Source organism: Anticarsia gemmatalis, chromosome 10 (assembly GCF_050436995.1).
Source record: "Anticarsia gemmatalis isolate Benzon Research Colony breed Stoneville strain chromosome 10, ilAntGemm2 primary, whole genome shotgun sequence".
NCBI lineage: Eukaryota > Metazoa > Arthropoda > Insecta > Lepidoptera > Erebidae > Anticarsia > Anticarsia gemmatalis.
Window position 1 is genome coordinate 9111181 of NC_134754.1, and position 17680 is coordinate 9128860.

At 39.5% G+C, this 17680-nt stretch overlaps 1 protein-coding gene across 2 annotated transcripts in view; it reads left to right on the forward strand.

Annotated features, from left to right (window-relative positions):
* The window catches only part of Kdm3 (Lysine demethylase 3), a 170836-nt gene that overhangs the window by 150806 nt on the left and 2350 nt on the right, over positions 1-17680 (forward strand). For both annotated transcript variants that reach the window (XM_076119537.1, XM_076119538.1), the window contains 7 exons: positions 4694-5186; positions 14099-14321; positions 14407-16566; positions 16674-16821; positions 16905-17035; positions 17152-17243; positions 17374-17587. In XM_076119537.1, coding sequence (XP_075975652.1) covers positions 4694-5186; positions 14099-14321; positions 14407-16566; positions 16674-16821; positions 16905-17035; positions 17152-17243; positions 17374-17587 — 3461 coding nt within the window. The remainder of the gene's footprint in view (positions 1-4693; positions 5187-14098; positions 14322-14406; positions 16567-16673; positions 16822-16904; positions 17036-17151; positions 17244-17373; positions 17588-17680) is intronic.

Sequence of the window (17680 nt, forward strand, 5' to 3'; positions counted from 1 at the left end):
AATCTAACGACTAGTTCTACGTATTATTAAATAGGTGGCAGGTAGGTGTATGTTTTAGAGCTCAAAAATTATAAGGCAGTTTTTTATCTATAAAAAGAACGAGCGTGACCGCTTGTCTCTGGTGAACGTTGGCTTGTGTACGTGGCTTCATACCTACCTGTTAGATAATAGCATACCTAACGTGCTAGCAATAATCAGATCGGCGTGTCGTGTTCACACGATAAATGGCTAGTTATTTATTACGTTATAGCCGCTAGTCGTGCACCGAATGACCTTTCATATCGTCTGTTATCGAGAATGCTTTCCGAGTGTGCATTGTTACCGTAAACAGCAATTTGTTATCAAATCGCTTGTTTTATCGCCCTATTGTTTATTGTCGAATGACCTGCTTGGCTTGTTCTAATTCTTTGATCGAGGTAATCAGTTCTACCTATTTCCGTGTTACATGTCGTAGGTACATTTTTATGAACGTATTGCTGTATTAATAATGTTATAACCTCCTTGCATAGTTAAATTCGATTTCCAATACTTCTTCGTACTTACCTGGTTTTCCTTGTAATCTTATTGGACTTAATAAAGTAAGATTTATATCTATTACGGCACTCGCGTTATAGTCTGATACAGGAAATACTTCATCAGTGTACATAACATAACATGAGCTATTAAATTAACAACACGATTTATTAAAGTTATATGCAAATGACTTCATCGTTAAATTCACGGCCGACGAGAACGTCGGCCGCTTATGCCACACCAATGCTCTAGCGTAATGAATGCTTGTGACGGTTAAATAAATAAATAAATAGTCTAAATACATAGAGGTTACCTATGTGTAAATGTATGTGTTATTGTCTATGTTGGAAATCAAGAATTCCGGTCACGAACAATCGGGACACGTCGTGAGATGCGAGGGAGATTGCAGTGCGCTCGCCTCCGTGCGCTTTCAATAGCACATTGCGCAATTTACTGCACGAGCCGCGTGAGTCGTGATACCTCACCACACTACACTGTATCTTCAAGGTGGTGTGCATGCTGTAGTCACGATAAACGATACGCTATACCCTACAATATTCTAACCTACTACTGCTCAGAAAAAGTAATGTAATGACCCAAAAGGAAATCATCCATCTTGTGTCTTATTACGGACAAGACAGGCTTCCGTAATTGTCGATCACCACGCGTTATAACGATCTGAAACTAGGTGGATATTTCAAAAGCGAATGTTAACGCTATATCGAATAAGTAATTTGCGAGCTTCGTTTAGAAAGTGAGATCCGAGTGCGGTTTGCGGCGGGCCTGCTCTAATTTAAAGCTATCTTACGTTAACGCACGATGTTTTATACAACGTCTTGTAGATTGTTTAATTGCTTTATTACGGAGAAAGCTTTGTCACAAGTAAATGTCCTATTAACGGTTATTCTCTGAGTGGAAGTGTTTCATTACACGGTTGGCGAGTCGATACGCACCAGTGAGTTTAACGAGATGGCTTTGAGTCGACAAACACGCTCAGATAACACGGTAACAAGTTATTTGAGATTATTGACGTATGTATAGGTAACTGCTTTATCTATGTAGTCTGAACTTTGTTAAGAATATACTTGTAATATTTAATAAAAATATTTTATAATGTAAGTTGGTACCTATTACTTTAGAAAATACCACGATGCGTATGAGTCACTTGTAATAACACCAATATTGGCCTTTACGTGGAACGTAATTTCCCGTCGTTTACGGCTTGCTTACCTCAAAAACACTCTTTATAAGCTTAAGGAATATTGGAAGTTGTGATTGATCGTTGCAAGTCACGCGGTGGTCTTATTATGTGCTACCTAGCTACCTACATACTTACATATATGTACAACAGAGCATGTTACGAGTGAACGAAATACTTTGATGATTTCGACCTTTTGACCTCATCAAGACTCGGTCATAATAGAATGTTAGAACTCAATTGACGCGTTGTTATTCGTATAGGCACTTAAACATTGACGTAAGTGTTAACTGTACTTGCGGTAAACTATTCTCAGAAATCTAACAAAGGTAAACTACTAATTGCACAGTAAACGGCATTACATTAGAATGAATAATTCAGAAGCACGTTAACGATGTATTTATTATTATTACTAGCCGTTTAAATATGTATTAGCTCCTACTAATCAAACACCTAGTGAATCAGATTAAGTACTTGATTAATCGAAATTAATTTATCTTTCCAACAACTTTTGGCTTGTGTTTGAACCACTTACATACATTTAGTTGAGTAGAGGCTCCGAATTAAAATTTGAAGTATCCTATAAAAGTGTATTTGCACATAACCTATACGTATGTAGTTAGATTGCAGCGGTTGCAATAGCCTGACTGAGTTACGGCTACCGGGGTCCGCCCTTCATGAATAATTCAAATTGTCGTGGTCAGGATTTACTGCCGTCGTCGCAGAGCGCCGAGCGCCTGTCGCGCTTCTCGGGGCACTCGTGTCAACTTTTTGCCCTTCCTTTCCATCTAATGAAAAGCTCTCTCACCGGTTCCGCCTCGGCGTTTGTCTTGTCAATCAGCCGTTGTCACAGTGCGACGTTGCCGCACTTCCCCATCGAGTTATTTGTTACCCTATTGTCCCACCCGCTGATCACTGTCGCATTGTTTCACAACTTTTGTTTACATTCGTTCAATGGTCGTTTGTTTGTAAAGCGGCGGGTTTGTTTTCTCCGCCTCGTGTATTCTTTTAACATTGTAAACAGCTGGAGTTTGTTGAATTTCTTGTTATCCAATATTGTTGACTAAAACAACTATCGTTTAATTTACAAGCAATAAGTAATGCTATTGAGACTATTGAGACTTAGTAATTCGTTACGCCTACTCAGGAAATGAATGTTACGTTCTTCGGTAAGATGAGTGGTCTCGTTCACATAATGTGTAATCTGCTAGTACAATTACAAAACCAAGTTTACGAAACATAAAATATACCTATTTGTATTTTATGATATATTTGTTGCATTGCTACGTTATCTGTGGAATATAAGATCAATATTGTACGATAATATACGCTGCGGAAAACAGAGAAATAGTATCATGTACTCAAATGAGTAGCCGCTATGATGGACGGAATGCCATTACCACATAACGAAGCATGCTCACACAGTGAGTAATCTTCGGATGCATTAAAAATGGCGGCCCGACCGCAACCGTATCGCAAAACATTATCATATCATTATGCGCTGGCTGAGATGAGATCTCCGGGCTCACGCACCCTGTGAATAATGACCAGCTGTAGGCACACCATCGCACAGTTTCTTCTCTGTTTATGTTTGTTATGAATAATTATTTATGCGATTATGTAGATGAGGATCCTCGTTAACAGCTCTCTCATTAAAATTCCATTGTTGTTCTCTCGACACGCGGGCTCGCTCTTTTGTGTAGGTGTCGTGTCGAATTCTGTATTTAACTCTATGAATACAGCTATACATAAAGGAATAATTGAATTCAATATTATATTCGCATTAATTTTCTATTGCACTGATGAAGGTGTATGATGTATATTGTATTAAAGAATAATGGAAAATCTTATTCATGAATCACTCGATGTCCATTCCAATTATCGCGTGCCTAATGCCTTTATTTTAATCGCTTTTTTTCTACGTGTTTATGGAAATGAAAAATGCAATCGCGTGTTATTACCAAGAAAAAACGTACAGTAATGTACACTCGTTAGATTATTACTTATGAAGAAATTTTATACTTGCTTGTGTAGTTCAAATTGTACGCTTGTGTTTAATCGATGTTATTAGAGCCAATTCACTATTGAGCCTTTTTTATCATTGACGTAGCACACTTGAGCTCACTTGATTCCAAGTAATTACCGTGGCATGTTATTATTTTGTGCGAGCTTGACGCATCACCCGGAGATTTTATCACATTGCCCTCATTCTGGTCGAGCGCCAAATGGCTGGCCTGTCGACTGCTGGCGATGGCGCTGAGCATTGGCCATGCTCCAGCCGTCATTCACGAGTGGCACGCCGCCGCTCCGACAATATTGCCAACATGTTACTTCCACCCACGGCACTATTATATCTCCTCACGAGTTTATCTTCCTGTTCCGGTACAGCTAAAAACTGATTACAGTAGCAGGGTTATTGTCATGCAACGCTCGCACCTCGCTGTACATCAATCGACGAGCTGCTTATTCACTGCCGCCATAAATATGCAGCGTTACAATGTAACACTATCTGTTGACTTTGTAATGAATTACTAGTTACGCAATTGTAATTGATTAGTCACGTTAGCATTTTATATTTACGGCTTTGTAGTTCTTATCTACTTAGTAGGTATTTTTTCCCTCATTTATAGCAATTTAAAATTTAAACCAGTACATAAAGTAGGTAGGTAGGCACAATCATTCTCTTTCGTTAGAATGATAATGAAATCGGTATTCCACTTACAATATATTATTTTTACGTATCAAGCGTGGGTGTCGTGTGAATGGGCTTATTTTGGCTTCTTCCCAAACGTGCCGACACGACCCGATTCAGGGCTGACGTCAGCCGTTTGAAAATATGCAGCTGGCACCTCGCTGATAACACATGGTTATTAATTAATCGATTTAAACATTTTACGGTTAATTATGGATGAATAACTTCCCTGTTGGTTGCATTTAGGCCACATGATCAAAATACTAATACGTTTTTCTGCATTGTTTCAGGTGTTACTGAAAGTGTGAGTGCAAGTGATGTCGTCGAGGTTAGTGAGGAAAACGACAAGTGCGTGAAACAAGAGGAAGTGAGCAAGCCGGAGGTGTGCGCCAACAGTGAGTGTGAAGTGAAGAGTGAAGTGAGTGGTGGTGCGGGCGCGGATGGTGTTGCCAGCGCCGTGGCCTCCGAGGAGGACGACTGTGTGATAGTGTGCGCGCGAGATGCGGACGATAGGTCCGACTCGGGAGTGAGCGGAGTGCGTTCGGGCGGCTCTGCCAGCTCGGTGGAGGAGCGCGAGTGGCGCGGCATGGCGCACGGCTACGGCGGAGGTCCTCCCCCGCCTCTGCTGCACCTGCCCCCGCCGCCGCCCCCCACGCTCTACAACAGCGAGCTGCTGTGGAAGCAGCGGTACCAGCCTCCAATACATCCGCCGCTGCACCATGACATCGCTGCTGATTATCTTGCGGCGTCCTACGATAGAGAGAGACATGAAAGACTGTTACGGTGAGTTATAGTGTAGACACCAAAAAGTATTCAATCATCATAATATAAAGCAACATGTCTCATTGAGGCACGATAATAACCAGATCAAGCTGTAAATAAGTAAAATAAGCGTAACATACGCCTTAGCAAAGGTCTTGGGCAAGACGTCACAGCGTTATAAACTTTATTTAAGTACCTACTTGCAAGCCTAAATAACAAACAACACAACGATGAAATACTTATCTTTATATTCTCTAAAGTTAGATTCTACACGACTAGCTTCTGCTCGCAACTGCGTCCGTGTAAAAAAAAGCCTATTTCACCGAAATGGTAATGTGGGTACACGGTAATACAGGACAGTAATAAACATAACGCCGATTAGTCATGGGTGACTAAACATAGTTTTCTGTGTTAACCAAAGTAAAACAAGAAATTGGATTGTTAATTAAACGGGTTGTTTGCCTCAATGAGTCAATTGTGGTTACATTACGTTGTAGCTTGTTTGTGAAATCTTAAAGTTATTAAAAAAGAACAATTCTATTCTAAAATTACAAATGGTTCGAAAATGACGTTCTCTACAGCAATCTTGACGCCGAAAAATCCGTGTCTAGAAATCTTTACGTATATGAGAAGTAGTTTTCGACTAAGAAAGTCATTATAACATTAGGCTTCCTGCTCATTTCTAACAAACAGATCAATTAACACGAAATTGAATGGCAAACGGATCAGACTTTATTAAAAACAAACCCTTGTCGTGTCCAACCGTTTCAGCAGAAATTCAAATTTCAAAATCTAGAAACTCAGAGATCAATAACATTTAAAGTTGGTTCTACTATCTTGTACAAGACGAAACGATGGCGAAATAGTTTGAAAGTAGGAAACCAACACATCTTTTGTATAACAAAAGCTTCTATCTTTTATACTATCCAATTGTGTTGTTTGTAGCATACTTTACTACTTTAATTCCAAAACGATGATCTCTTCGAAACATGATTTGTATTGCTTCGGTATGACGGCGGACAAAAGATCAATTACCTATCATTACATACTCTTATACCCAGTATATGTAAATTATATTCTTTTGTTTCATTAATGCCACTCCAAACCCTACATAATAAGTTTATAACAGTTTGACCACAGTACAATAGTTTGACCATTAAAGCGATTCTTTAAAGAGAACTTACAAGGGCCTCCATTAGCGTGGTATTACCCTCCCTGGAAAGGGCGGCCGGTGTACCTATGAGTATCGCCCTGAAATTCACATTAAAGCATAGCACATATACTGGAAGTTACTTTAAAAAATCAAGTAATTTGTTTATAACTCGACGAACTGTAACTAATTATTGGTCGTAAAAATGTTAGTTTACGAAATATTTGAATTATTCGTTTCACGATTATATTTACTTAATTACATATAGCAAACAATTGGTATTAACGTAATTAAATTGTCTTATATGAAGGACTTATAAAACAATAAGCGTGTTATTTAAAGTTCTTTGTGTTTTTAATTACTTCAACTGCTTAATTTCAACGCTTGTAATAACAAACATCTATTCGTATGTTGGCTACTGCTGACAATAGTAAATAGAGCAGCTTCATTAGAATAGTCGAGGTTCCTATTGTTTGTACTCTTAAATACACCGCAAAAATCTCAATGTCACATTTGTTAAATATTATTATAATGAGATACAACACAAACATGCCAAATACAAAGTTTGAAGTGGATATTGTAGCCAGAAATACTTCACCGACATGTTTACGAAAAAGTTTGCAATGACAAACCTTTGTACTACTTTACATAATTGGAAGAGTGCCAACTTTCTGTTGTGTGGAGTATTTCGGTACAATGTTTAGGAAATGGGTACTTAATTATTTATATATCTTACAACGGCCAGACACTCGCAATTTATTTAATTCCGTGGAATGTTCGTGTTGAAATTACGCTGTCATATTGTTTTGTGTTTGTTATTACTATCTTGCTCGAATTGGACTCTCATACCGGAAACATTATTAACGACTTATGTTTTACGTCAATCCGGTTTTTGGACCGTGAAACAAGGTACTTTACTTTGAACCATAATTGGATTACATAATTGGTACTATTAGTATTTATATTGAATCGTTTAGAATAATTTATTAACGATGTTGCTATGCGGCCTTTTCAAAAGAGTGACCGTGATTTCTTGCTAGTGCTCCTCTCATTATAGGCTACTTTTCAGAAACTGTAACTGTAAACTTATAACGGTGTCTTGGTAACTGTAAAGTGGATGTTCTAGATATCCTAAACGACGATAAATTATTTTGGTCAGTAACAATATTTAGTCTTCTGTCGTGATAACATTTTGGGATTGTTTAATTAAAGCCAATGAGTTTGTTTCTGTTTATCGATGAGGAACATCCGGGGGTGGAGGCGGGGTCCGGCGCGTGGGTGTAAATATAAATACCCACACGTGTCACCCACTTGGGGTGTCCACGAGTAAATGCTTCCTTTTATTATTTTGTTTTTAAATATAAAGCTATTTAATTCACTAATTAAGCTTCACAGGGCAAAAGAATGGGTAAAAAATATCGTTCGACGTTTATCTATACATTTGTATTATGTAGTAAATATTCACAAGCAAATAGTCACGTGATTTAATTCTATGCAGTCATATTAATTAATTAACCCATATTGTCGCTCGTGACTAGCATAATAATAGGACAAATAACATAACCAACAAGTTTATGAGGAAAACCAGCGCTTGTCATATTATTATTTAGGTATGCACTGACGTATCGGAATTTTCCCGTTCACGTACATAACTACTTGTTAATAATTATATGTTTATATCCATAATTATTTCATTTGTAAGAGATACTTAAGACTCCATATCCTTGTTATTTATAATATTAGTATTGATTTTGTTCTCTGAACTTTTAAAGTAAATGTTTCTGTTAATCTTTTTTTGATAACTAAATAACAGATAATAAAAATTATATTTTGCAGATGTTGATAAAACAAGTGCTTTACCTAACTATGCGATTAAATACAACGATAATACTTAACGAGGTAAAGATAGTAGGTGTATTTTGTAGATAATTCAACATTGGTGACTTGTAATTCTTAATTTGTCCATTTGCAAATTTACCTATTAACATTCTTATTGATAACAAAACACAGCTGTTAAGCTATCACATTACGATTGTAGTAAACTTTATATCGTTTCTAAGAATAACAATGACGAAATCAGCATTTTTATAGACTCGCTATAAAGATAAGAAACTGTAAACATTACAAAGTACTATAATTGTACAATACACTTTATTGCCTGTTGTTATTTCTGTCTCGACCTGCATATGTACATTGTGACCATGTGTGGTGTAAGATCGCGTAGATAATTCTCTTGGGTGTGGTTCTGTTACGTTGGAACTTACATATTTGTACCATAAGAAGTGTTGCCTTTTAAGGACCGAGCATGAAATTTATTTCGAGCCTACTTTTAGGTGTTACTCGATGGGAACAAGCTCTTGTGAATCATACAATAAATAATTAGTACCACATTTCTTTTCTTCCGTTTTTTTTCAAATACGTAGTGAGCACGAGACCGTCTATCAACTGAATTGAGTCCTACTGTAGTTTTAAATGCAATTTGTATAGCTTTTTGTTGTTATTACATTGAATTACTTAAATACATAAAATAAGCATTATCCTTTAATAGGGAATATGCGTAAGATTCAAATAACGCTCAAATATTTTTTTTCCTAAAGTTTATTGCCTAGGAATTGCGTACACGTTAATATTTTTAAATATAAATACGTTTTGAATTAGAAATTATGAAATAAAAAGTGCAAAAAATACGAGAAAAATTCAAATGAGCTGAAACGCAACGCTATTGGTCGGAACGAGTTGTGACGTCAAAGTCTATAATAACAAATAATACTGTTCTCAGTTCTGTGTTGTTAACGATTTAATTCCGTTTTATTGTGATTTGAAGTAAATATTGAAGTTATATTACATTTTTTTCGTAAAAATAAAGTCATATAAGACTTACAGAAAAATGACAGATATTGGTTTCGTCAAAGCACAATCGGACAATCTCCCGAAAATTTATGTGTTTATGATGACCACGTTTTTTGCATCAAACCTGGATTTTACGTCTACTGAAATAAAAGGGGTGAATTTTACTATTCACTTGAACAGCTTTGTCAACATACATCTTCTCAGTAGATAATGAAGTGCTGCAACCAGCTTCACAGAGGTTTTTCATTTCTATATCTTCTATGTTCACCTGAGATGAAGATGCACTTGTACTTGCTTCCATCTGATCAATTTGTGACAAATCAGTTAGCTTTGTAGTGCTAACACTTTGTTTAGCGGGTTGTGCGGATAAAGCTTCTTCAATTATTTCTTTATGTTTTCTCTTTTTGTAAGCTTTTCTCTCCAACGATGGCTGGGTTTCAGTATCCTTTTAACATTGGATTTTGTGAGGTAGGATACCTTTCTTCAATCTTAATACAGTTTTGTGTTTTCTTGCAAATTCATTATTTTGTACTCAATATAATTAGCTGTATCCTCTTCTAACTGAAAAACAAAAAATAAAACATGAAATTAAATGTGAAACGGATAAATAGTGCATATAAGAGTTTTTAAAATAATATTAGTTTGCAATAGGCATTCTTGTGCACAAATATATTGAAATTCTAGAATTCTGTTCAGTGTCATTGGGTTTCAGTCAGTCAAGTGGTCGTAATTGTACCAAACCTTTGAACATAGGGCCTTTTTCAAGCAAGGTTGTAAATGCAAGAGGTTATAATGTGGGCACTAGCAAAGTTTAGCAGATAAATAAACAATTTGTACATAAAATGGAATGAATACTTACGTCAAAATGGTCTTCACAACAATATAAACAAGTTGATGGAGATATCATGTCTCTCTTCATGATTCTACACCATTTTTTCCTTACTGCAGCACCTCTTGGTACAAGAAAAAACACTTTATTTGGTGCATTTTTATTTGTATTTTTACATAAGGGCACGATACAGTACTTGAAAGTTGTTTTACTGCACTCCTGCATTGTGTAATTGAAATAAAACAAAATAATTTCATAAAATAGAGGCCGAAACACGTTTGTAGCTATTCACTAGTTGATTGCTATTATAGACTTTGACGTCACGTCAAGCGCGCCAAAATGGCGGTCGTTTAAAATGATGAAATCAGCCTACTATTTTAAAACTATTTATTTCGAGCTAAATTTCGTTTTTTTTTAGCTGATTTTTTTTTACGTTCATATAATGATGTAAATTATCATTTAAAAAAATAAAAAAAATACACGCATATTCCCTATTGACCTCAAGTATCAGAATTTCTCTATAATAGTGTAACGATTCGTTCATGTATACTCCTTGTAATGTTATTCAGAAGGCCGGCTGAAATATCATACAATTAAATAGGTATATTCGTGTAAATTTACATTAATTATACCCTAGGTCACTTTGGCCGCATTACAAAACCATCCTTTGACAGTTGATAGTATTATACACATGCAAATAACAGCCTCTCCGATAGCGTAATTACTACTTTAATTGCTTACGAGGATTCTGTGTTAAACCCGAGAAATAAATGGATACGCGTGGCGGAATATATTAAAATATTTCTGTACATTGCCAGTTTTGTAAATATCTAGCGTGTTTATATGAATATGTAAGAGGAAAATCTATTTACGTACGTATATTAAACGTGACCTTGTGCACTTCCAGCCGGTTCTTATTGTTCATAACGCGATATTAGCAAACATATCTTGAATGAATAATGGCGTTAAAATTGTTATTAAGATGTTTTGTTCAGCCTTGACTCGTCGCGTTCGAATAATTTAGTACGTTTGCACGATTATCGTGCTGCAGCACATTATCGCCCAGCAACATGCGTCAGGTGTGGAAGTCCGTTTACAACTATCATTATTTATAAACGTAATTTACAACGCGATTATTATTTCCGCAGTCACTATTTCTTGGAAATTCTTAATCGTATTTCAGATAGCATTTATTAATTATCTGTTTACGTAGAATAAGAATAAATATGTATTATCATTGTCAATAGTTATTAATGAGACCGTGACGAATGATAAAAGGCTTTTGGTAATTTTGTTTGTTAATAAACCGCTTGATTGTAATCACATTTTTTCTGGGTATTGTTGTGACTTGTCTCATTTAAATACGAAACGTTTTTTCACAAAAACATGGGTCTTATGTAATTATTTTACTTTAGGCGTCCTTCGTATAAGATTTATATTTCATGGTTTGATGTTTTTATTTAACATAGACTTGACATGGGCTACACAGTATTCGCGTCTTTTTTCAACTATTTGTCATAGTATTGTTTAAATAGTTAAAATGAATATCCGTTAGTATTTGTTCAGATAAAACAAACGAACGAACACGTAGAGGTAATTCCACGTTGTACGCTATCTGGTTATAAATACGGTTATTAAAGAATAAGGAAAACATGGCTCGGTGTTTAATTAACTTACATAACATTGTAGATAAGCAAACAAATATGGGTTAAATATAACATGTACCTTCAACCTTCAACTTACGTAACTAGTTTCTTTATGAACTTTGCTCTTATGAGATTGCTTTCAACGATTGAGCGTAGATTAATAGCTTAAGACAGTAACAGTTTTGATACTAGCTCTTTAACTTATTTAAATGTTAAGATTGTTAAAATATTTGTGGAAATAAATACTATATTTAATTGGATTTAGAAATGGCATTCTCTGATTTCATTTTATGAGAATTGTTATTACGTTATCGCCGTTCTATTTCAAACAACGAACAAGGAAAATAATGGACATAATCAATGATCGTTCTAACAGAAGGTTGGCTAGAGGACTCAAGGTGATGTAACACTTATTTTACCTACTGTGACTTAAGTAAACAAGTACATAATGCCACGAGAAACATCTTTGTGAAAAACAAACACTCCTGAAGCTGTTTAAATAAAGACGTAATAGGCGGGTCAATAGCAAGTAGCAACCAAATCGACACGTGTATTAATTTATAAATAGCACAGTGTAATTAATAACGATGTTAATAATAACACACATAAGTTCTCCTACGTACGTAATAGTAGGTGTACAATTTTAATTAAAGTCTCGAGTATTTTAGCCGTTTGAAGCCATAAGAATGTTGTCAACAAATTACATGCGCTGTTATGGAATCCATTCAAGGTTGCTAATTACGTCAGCATCCGAAAGTCGTTGTGGGCCAAGGTCAACGAACGGTAATGCCAGCTGATACATGCGCATAATCGATATGCGCTTGATTTTATTATCTGTTCGCATTCGCATTTGTAATTCATATTCTTAGAGTTCCTTTTATGTAATACGATTTCAAACGTTATTTTTCCTGATGAGCTATGAACTTTTTTGGAAGGCTGTAGGAACACACACGTGAGCTTCGTATATGGTCATTAGAACCTATGTAATCTGGGTCATTAAACGCTTACATTGGAAACGCTTTTGTGTTCAATAAATTAAATATTTCGTCATTCGGACAAAATTAAAATCACCAATCGCATAAATAAATATCTGAAGGCGACCTATCGTACATCGACCTAAGGGTGTATTGTAAGAATTGATAGATTTTTTAAGAGACGATAAAATTATAATCGCTTATACATAATTCAACTCAGTTGTGCGCGCGGCCCTATGTGTGGGTAAACCTTGTACATATTACAGTGACTTTGTGTGCGTGACAAAAGGTACAGTCGGGTACAAATACAAATACAGTATTTACGGGTTATACACGGGTTCTTAAAAAAAACAATAATTTGCTAATTCAATGTTTATTATTCTGAATCGCTACTTGAAAAAACGAATGATGAATTTTCGGATTCGCTGCTGTCACCTAAGTTAATTATGAATTCTGACTCCATGTCAAAATGTCTAAGGTATTCTTCTTCTTTCTTTTGTACATGTCGACAAGTATTACCCCACATCCCTTCATCAAATACCTTGTTACTCTCTTTGCGTAGATCAGCTACCTCTATGGCGTCGATTGACTTTTCTGTCATTCATGTCACATTGTCTATGGTAAAGTCGTGCGTTTTATAGGTTATATCAGTTTGTCACAGTTCTACTATAAATTATTGTTATAATTAAAATATCTTATGTGATATCATTGTTCTATTAAAAAAATAGCTTGTGTGTCTATAAAAATATGTGATTGGTTGTAATGTGCCAAGAAAATGAAAATATAGGTTATGAAAAGTGATTTCGCTTGCAATGTTATTATTAGTTTATTTTGAAAATGAAAGTGGTGGTAGGAACGCAAGCAAGCCAATGTACGAGGACGTTAAATTAATTTTACCCAGTAAAGATCGTGTAGAATACGTTTTTGGTTGGTATAAATTAACACCGGTTAGGTGAGTGTTTAACTTCTTGTATATGAAACTAATAGAAAGGTTATCACTACCAAAAATCTTTTTAAAAATATGTATTTCTAGATCTGATATAACTAGCATTCTTGGCACATTTTACATTGCCAGTAAATAAGAAACACCTAACCCATATTTCACTTTCAATGGCTCCTGAAATGTAATTTACGTGTTGTATCTTGGTAGTCTCTTTAGAAAAATGTTTAAAATTTCACGGAACAAAAATAAAGCTATTTATCCGATGTAAACAAGTCGATGAAATATTAGTGAAAGTTATTTCAATAGATTTAAATGACCTTGACCCACTTTTACAACATTCCGAGCACTTGAAGAGTTGCGAACTTGCGCAGACGCAAGTAAATATTTTTTTTATTTTCATTATTCTGTTCTGGTCATTTGCTCTGCTATAAATCAAGATTTAATAATCTGAGTATCTAATTACATGTCTTCATTCCATCATTTAATAATTTTCAAATAGTTTATTGGACAATTTTATTAAATATTTTTTCTTTGGTTACAGGGATCGAAGGGATCAGGAGCAACAACGAGATATGCTGGAGAAGCAGCAGAAAGAAAGAAAAGAGAGAGAACGGATAGAACAGGAACGGGAAAGGGAGAGGGAACGAGAGCGTGAGAGGGAGAAACAAGAAAGAGAAGAAAAAGAAAGGAGAGACCAAGAGAATGCTGCCTCAAAATTAGTGTCACGGCACTTCGAAGAATCTCTCAGGCTGGCTAATCAAAAGGTTAATATCGATCATAAAATATTCATAAGTCTTCAAATTAAATTTAAAATTTCAATAAACTAATAAATTTTATTTTATTATACAGCGAGACCGCATGTCGTGGTCGCTACTGCACAGCTTGGCTCCGAGCCGCGGTGCTCCTGCACCCGAGCATGAGCGACTGCGCGCGCCACCCCCGGACGGCCGATATTACTCGCCGCCCGGACATCCGCCCACGCATCCTTCGCACCCCTCGCATCCCTCGCCGCGAGCTCCGACGTCTTCCCCAGGGGACTACTGTTCGCCACACGCGCGGATATCTATTCCCTCCAAACCTGATAAACCTACCCCCCATCCATCTCTCCCCAAGGGCGAGCCTAACTTTGCGTCTTATAACTACCCGGCCTACCGCGCCTATGAAAAGATGAAGGACCAGCATCTGCCGGCGCCACCTCCGCTGGTCCCAGAGAAAAACTCTGTGATAGTCAAGCACGACGCCAAACAAATTCATCTAGAACAGAAACATCCTTATCCAAGTAAACCCCGCAGCGAGCCGTCCCCTCACTACCTCCCGTCACGGCCGTACCGGACGGGACCCTCACCCCATGCACCACCACATCCGCATCCTACGCTGCAGACGTCGCCGCACGCTGCGCTGCCAGCGCAGGACAAGAACGCGCGGCGGATGTACCAGCCTCCTCCACCGCGCTCGCCAGCCTATTATCAGACTGCGCCACCAGTCAAGCCTAAAGTGTCCAGTCCGGCGCCTCCTCACATATACGGCAAGCCAAGCAACTCTCCGAGTCCAGTACATTATGCGGTCGCGGTTGAACCGCCGCCAATGCCGCTCACAAAGGTGGAACCTCCACCAGTACCCTATCCTCCCCCTTATGCGACGAGCCAGCGTACGCGACCTCCGCCCCCTGCACATTCGCGGACACCGGAGCCCCGTCCATCGCCGCGGGCGATCGTCGACTCAAATTCAACCTCACCCTGCCAACTGCAGCCGCTCGATCTTGGAGTGGCGCGTGACGACCCTGACCGCCTCTCACCGAGGCGGCGGGGAGCCACCGATACTCCTGAGGCGGACGCGAAGCGGCGACGACTCGAGGAACCACCTGCGCCGGAGCCACTTATAGCAGCCGCCGCAGGGACGGGCCGAACACCTCATGGCTCAGAGCCGGCACCACAAGCTCCCGGCCCTCCTTGCGATGTCCGCGTGCCCTCTGCCGACGGAAGCGTGGCCACTCCAGAACGTGCGGCCGGTGCTTCCCCTGCGCCACATCTTACTCCGGCGGCGAGTCCGGCCCCGGCGACTCCTGTGCCGCCGGTAGCTGCATCACCTCCGACCGCAGCGGCACCTCCACCAGCTCCTACTCCACCGGCACCGCCGGCCACACCGCCGGTGACGCCAGGTGCGGAAGCCGACACACCTGCTAAGGCGGCCGCATCTCCACGCAATGCTGGTGACGCACCCGTTCGTCATCTTGGTAAAAAAGCGTGGCTCCAGCGACATGAAACCGCGCCAATCGGCGAAGGAGATTGCTCCGGAGGTGGTGGTACATGTATCACTCTGCCAATGACGATAAATCGAGTTTCGGAGCCAGATGACTCGAGTTCGAATATAGTAGTACCCGTCGCGGCAAAATCTATCCAAAGAGGTGCCCGCAAAACTTCAAAACCACGAAAACCAAAAGAGACGAATGGTCGCGTTGATGATGCGGAAGAAGACAGCTCGAGCTCAGATCGAGAGTCTGCCGCCCCACCTAAACGTAAACCGCCAAAGGCGAAGCGGAAAAAAGGAACAGTAGCGCGGAAAGCGGGAGATGAACCGAAGCGAAAAAAGGCTTCTGAGAGTGGTAGTGAAAGTGATAAAGAGAGCGATGATAAAGACTCTGATTCAGGCGGTAGTGGTAGTGGAAGTGGGAGTACATCCAGCCGGCGCGGCGGTGGCGGCAGGGCGAGAGGCCGGCGAACGCGAGGTGGTGGTCGCGGTGGCAGGAGACGAGACGAGCCCCCGCGACGTGCGCCACAGCCTGCGCCAGCCGCACGTCCCTCGCCGGACTCTTTTTTACAAAACGGTCCATGTTTTGAGGTGGCCCCACGCCTTGCCAAGTGTCGCGAGTGCCGTTGGTCCCCCGCTCAACGCGACAAGGACATGCCGAACATATTTTGCCGTTTCTACGCTTTCCGAAGACTGAAGTACGCCAAAAACAGACAGCTGGCAATCGCCGGTTTCTCGGACCCTTACAAGGATGCCGAGGAGGTGTGTATAACTTTTACATGCGTAGCTTTTCAGATAAATAAAACGATGTTTGTGCTATTTAAATACGTGCCAATAAATACTCACGAGAATTATTGTTTTCTTTTCAGGATGATAAAAAGCTATGGCTATCGTCATCTGCCGGTGCGGCCGAATTAGACATCGAGATGAGTTGCTTCCTTTTGAGGGAGATCGGAGACCAGTTCTGTGAACTGTTACAACAGGAGAAGGAGGCTGAATCCCATCATTTGAACGATGGTATATATTTTTCTTGTGATAAATAAAGGCTCAATTACTTTATGTATTGGTTTTCAGTATTAAAGCTTGATTCTTTTTCGCAGATAAAACGATAGCATGGAAAAGAGTAGTGCAGGGTGTGAGAGAGATGTGCGACGTCTGTGAGACTACTTTATTCAATTTCCACTGGACATGTGGCAAGTGCGGCTTCGTCGTATGTTTGGACTGTTATAAGGTAAATACGGGACGCGGTCGCGACTCCACCTTTATAAATATATTATGTGAACATCAATATCTATGCGATCGAACGGTTTCATTCGCGGTCTCTAACGATTCATTTTCTTTTTATAGTCGCGGACGTCGGGCGAATCTGCCAATTCTACGACAGAAACTAACAACTCCACCAACGCCAGTACGACCAACGGCGAAAGAGATTCCTTCGGGTGAGTAAACTTACACGTCCGTTTTGAGGCTATTGACAAACTCAACCGTAATCTCGGGAAAAAAGTAAGACCTTGTTCGACCCTTCACCGCTTCTCTCGGAGATTAATAATGATCATCGTTTCTCGTCAGGTGGCTGACGTGCACGTCCGGTGGCGCGCACCCCGCGCGGCGCCTGCTGCTGACGCAGATCGCGGCGGGCGGCGCGCTGGACGCGGCGGCGGCGCGAGCACACGCGCTGCGCTCCGCCTTCGCGCTGCCGCCCTGCGCCTGTGGCGCCGCCTCGCCGCCCGCGCCCGCCACCCGCGCCGCTGCACGCCGCCTGCTGCACCGAGCGCTACAAAACGTAAGACCGAGTCGCATATCCACCGTTAACTTCTAATTCATGACTCCGCGGACGATGGTCCTCGTGCGATTCTGAACGAATCGTTCACTGTGT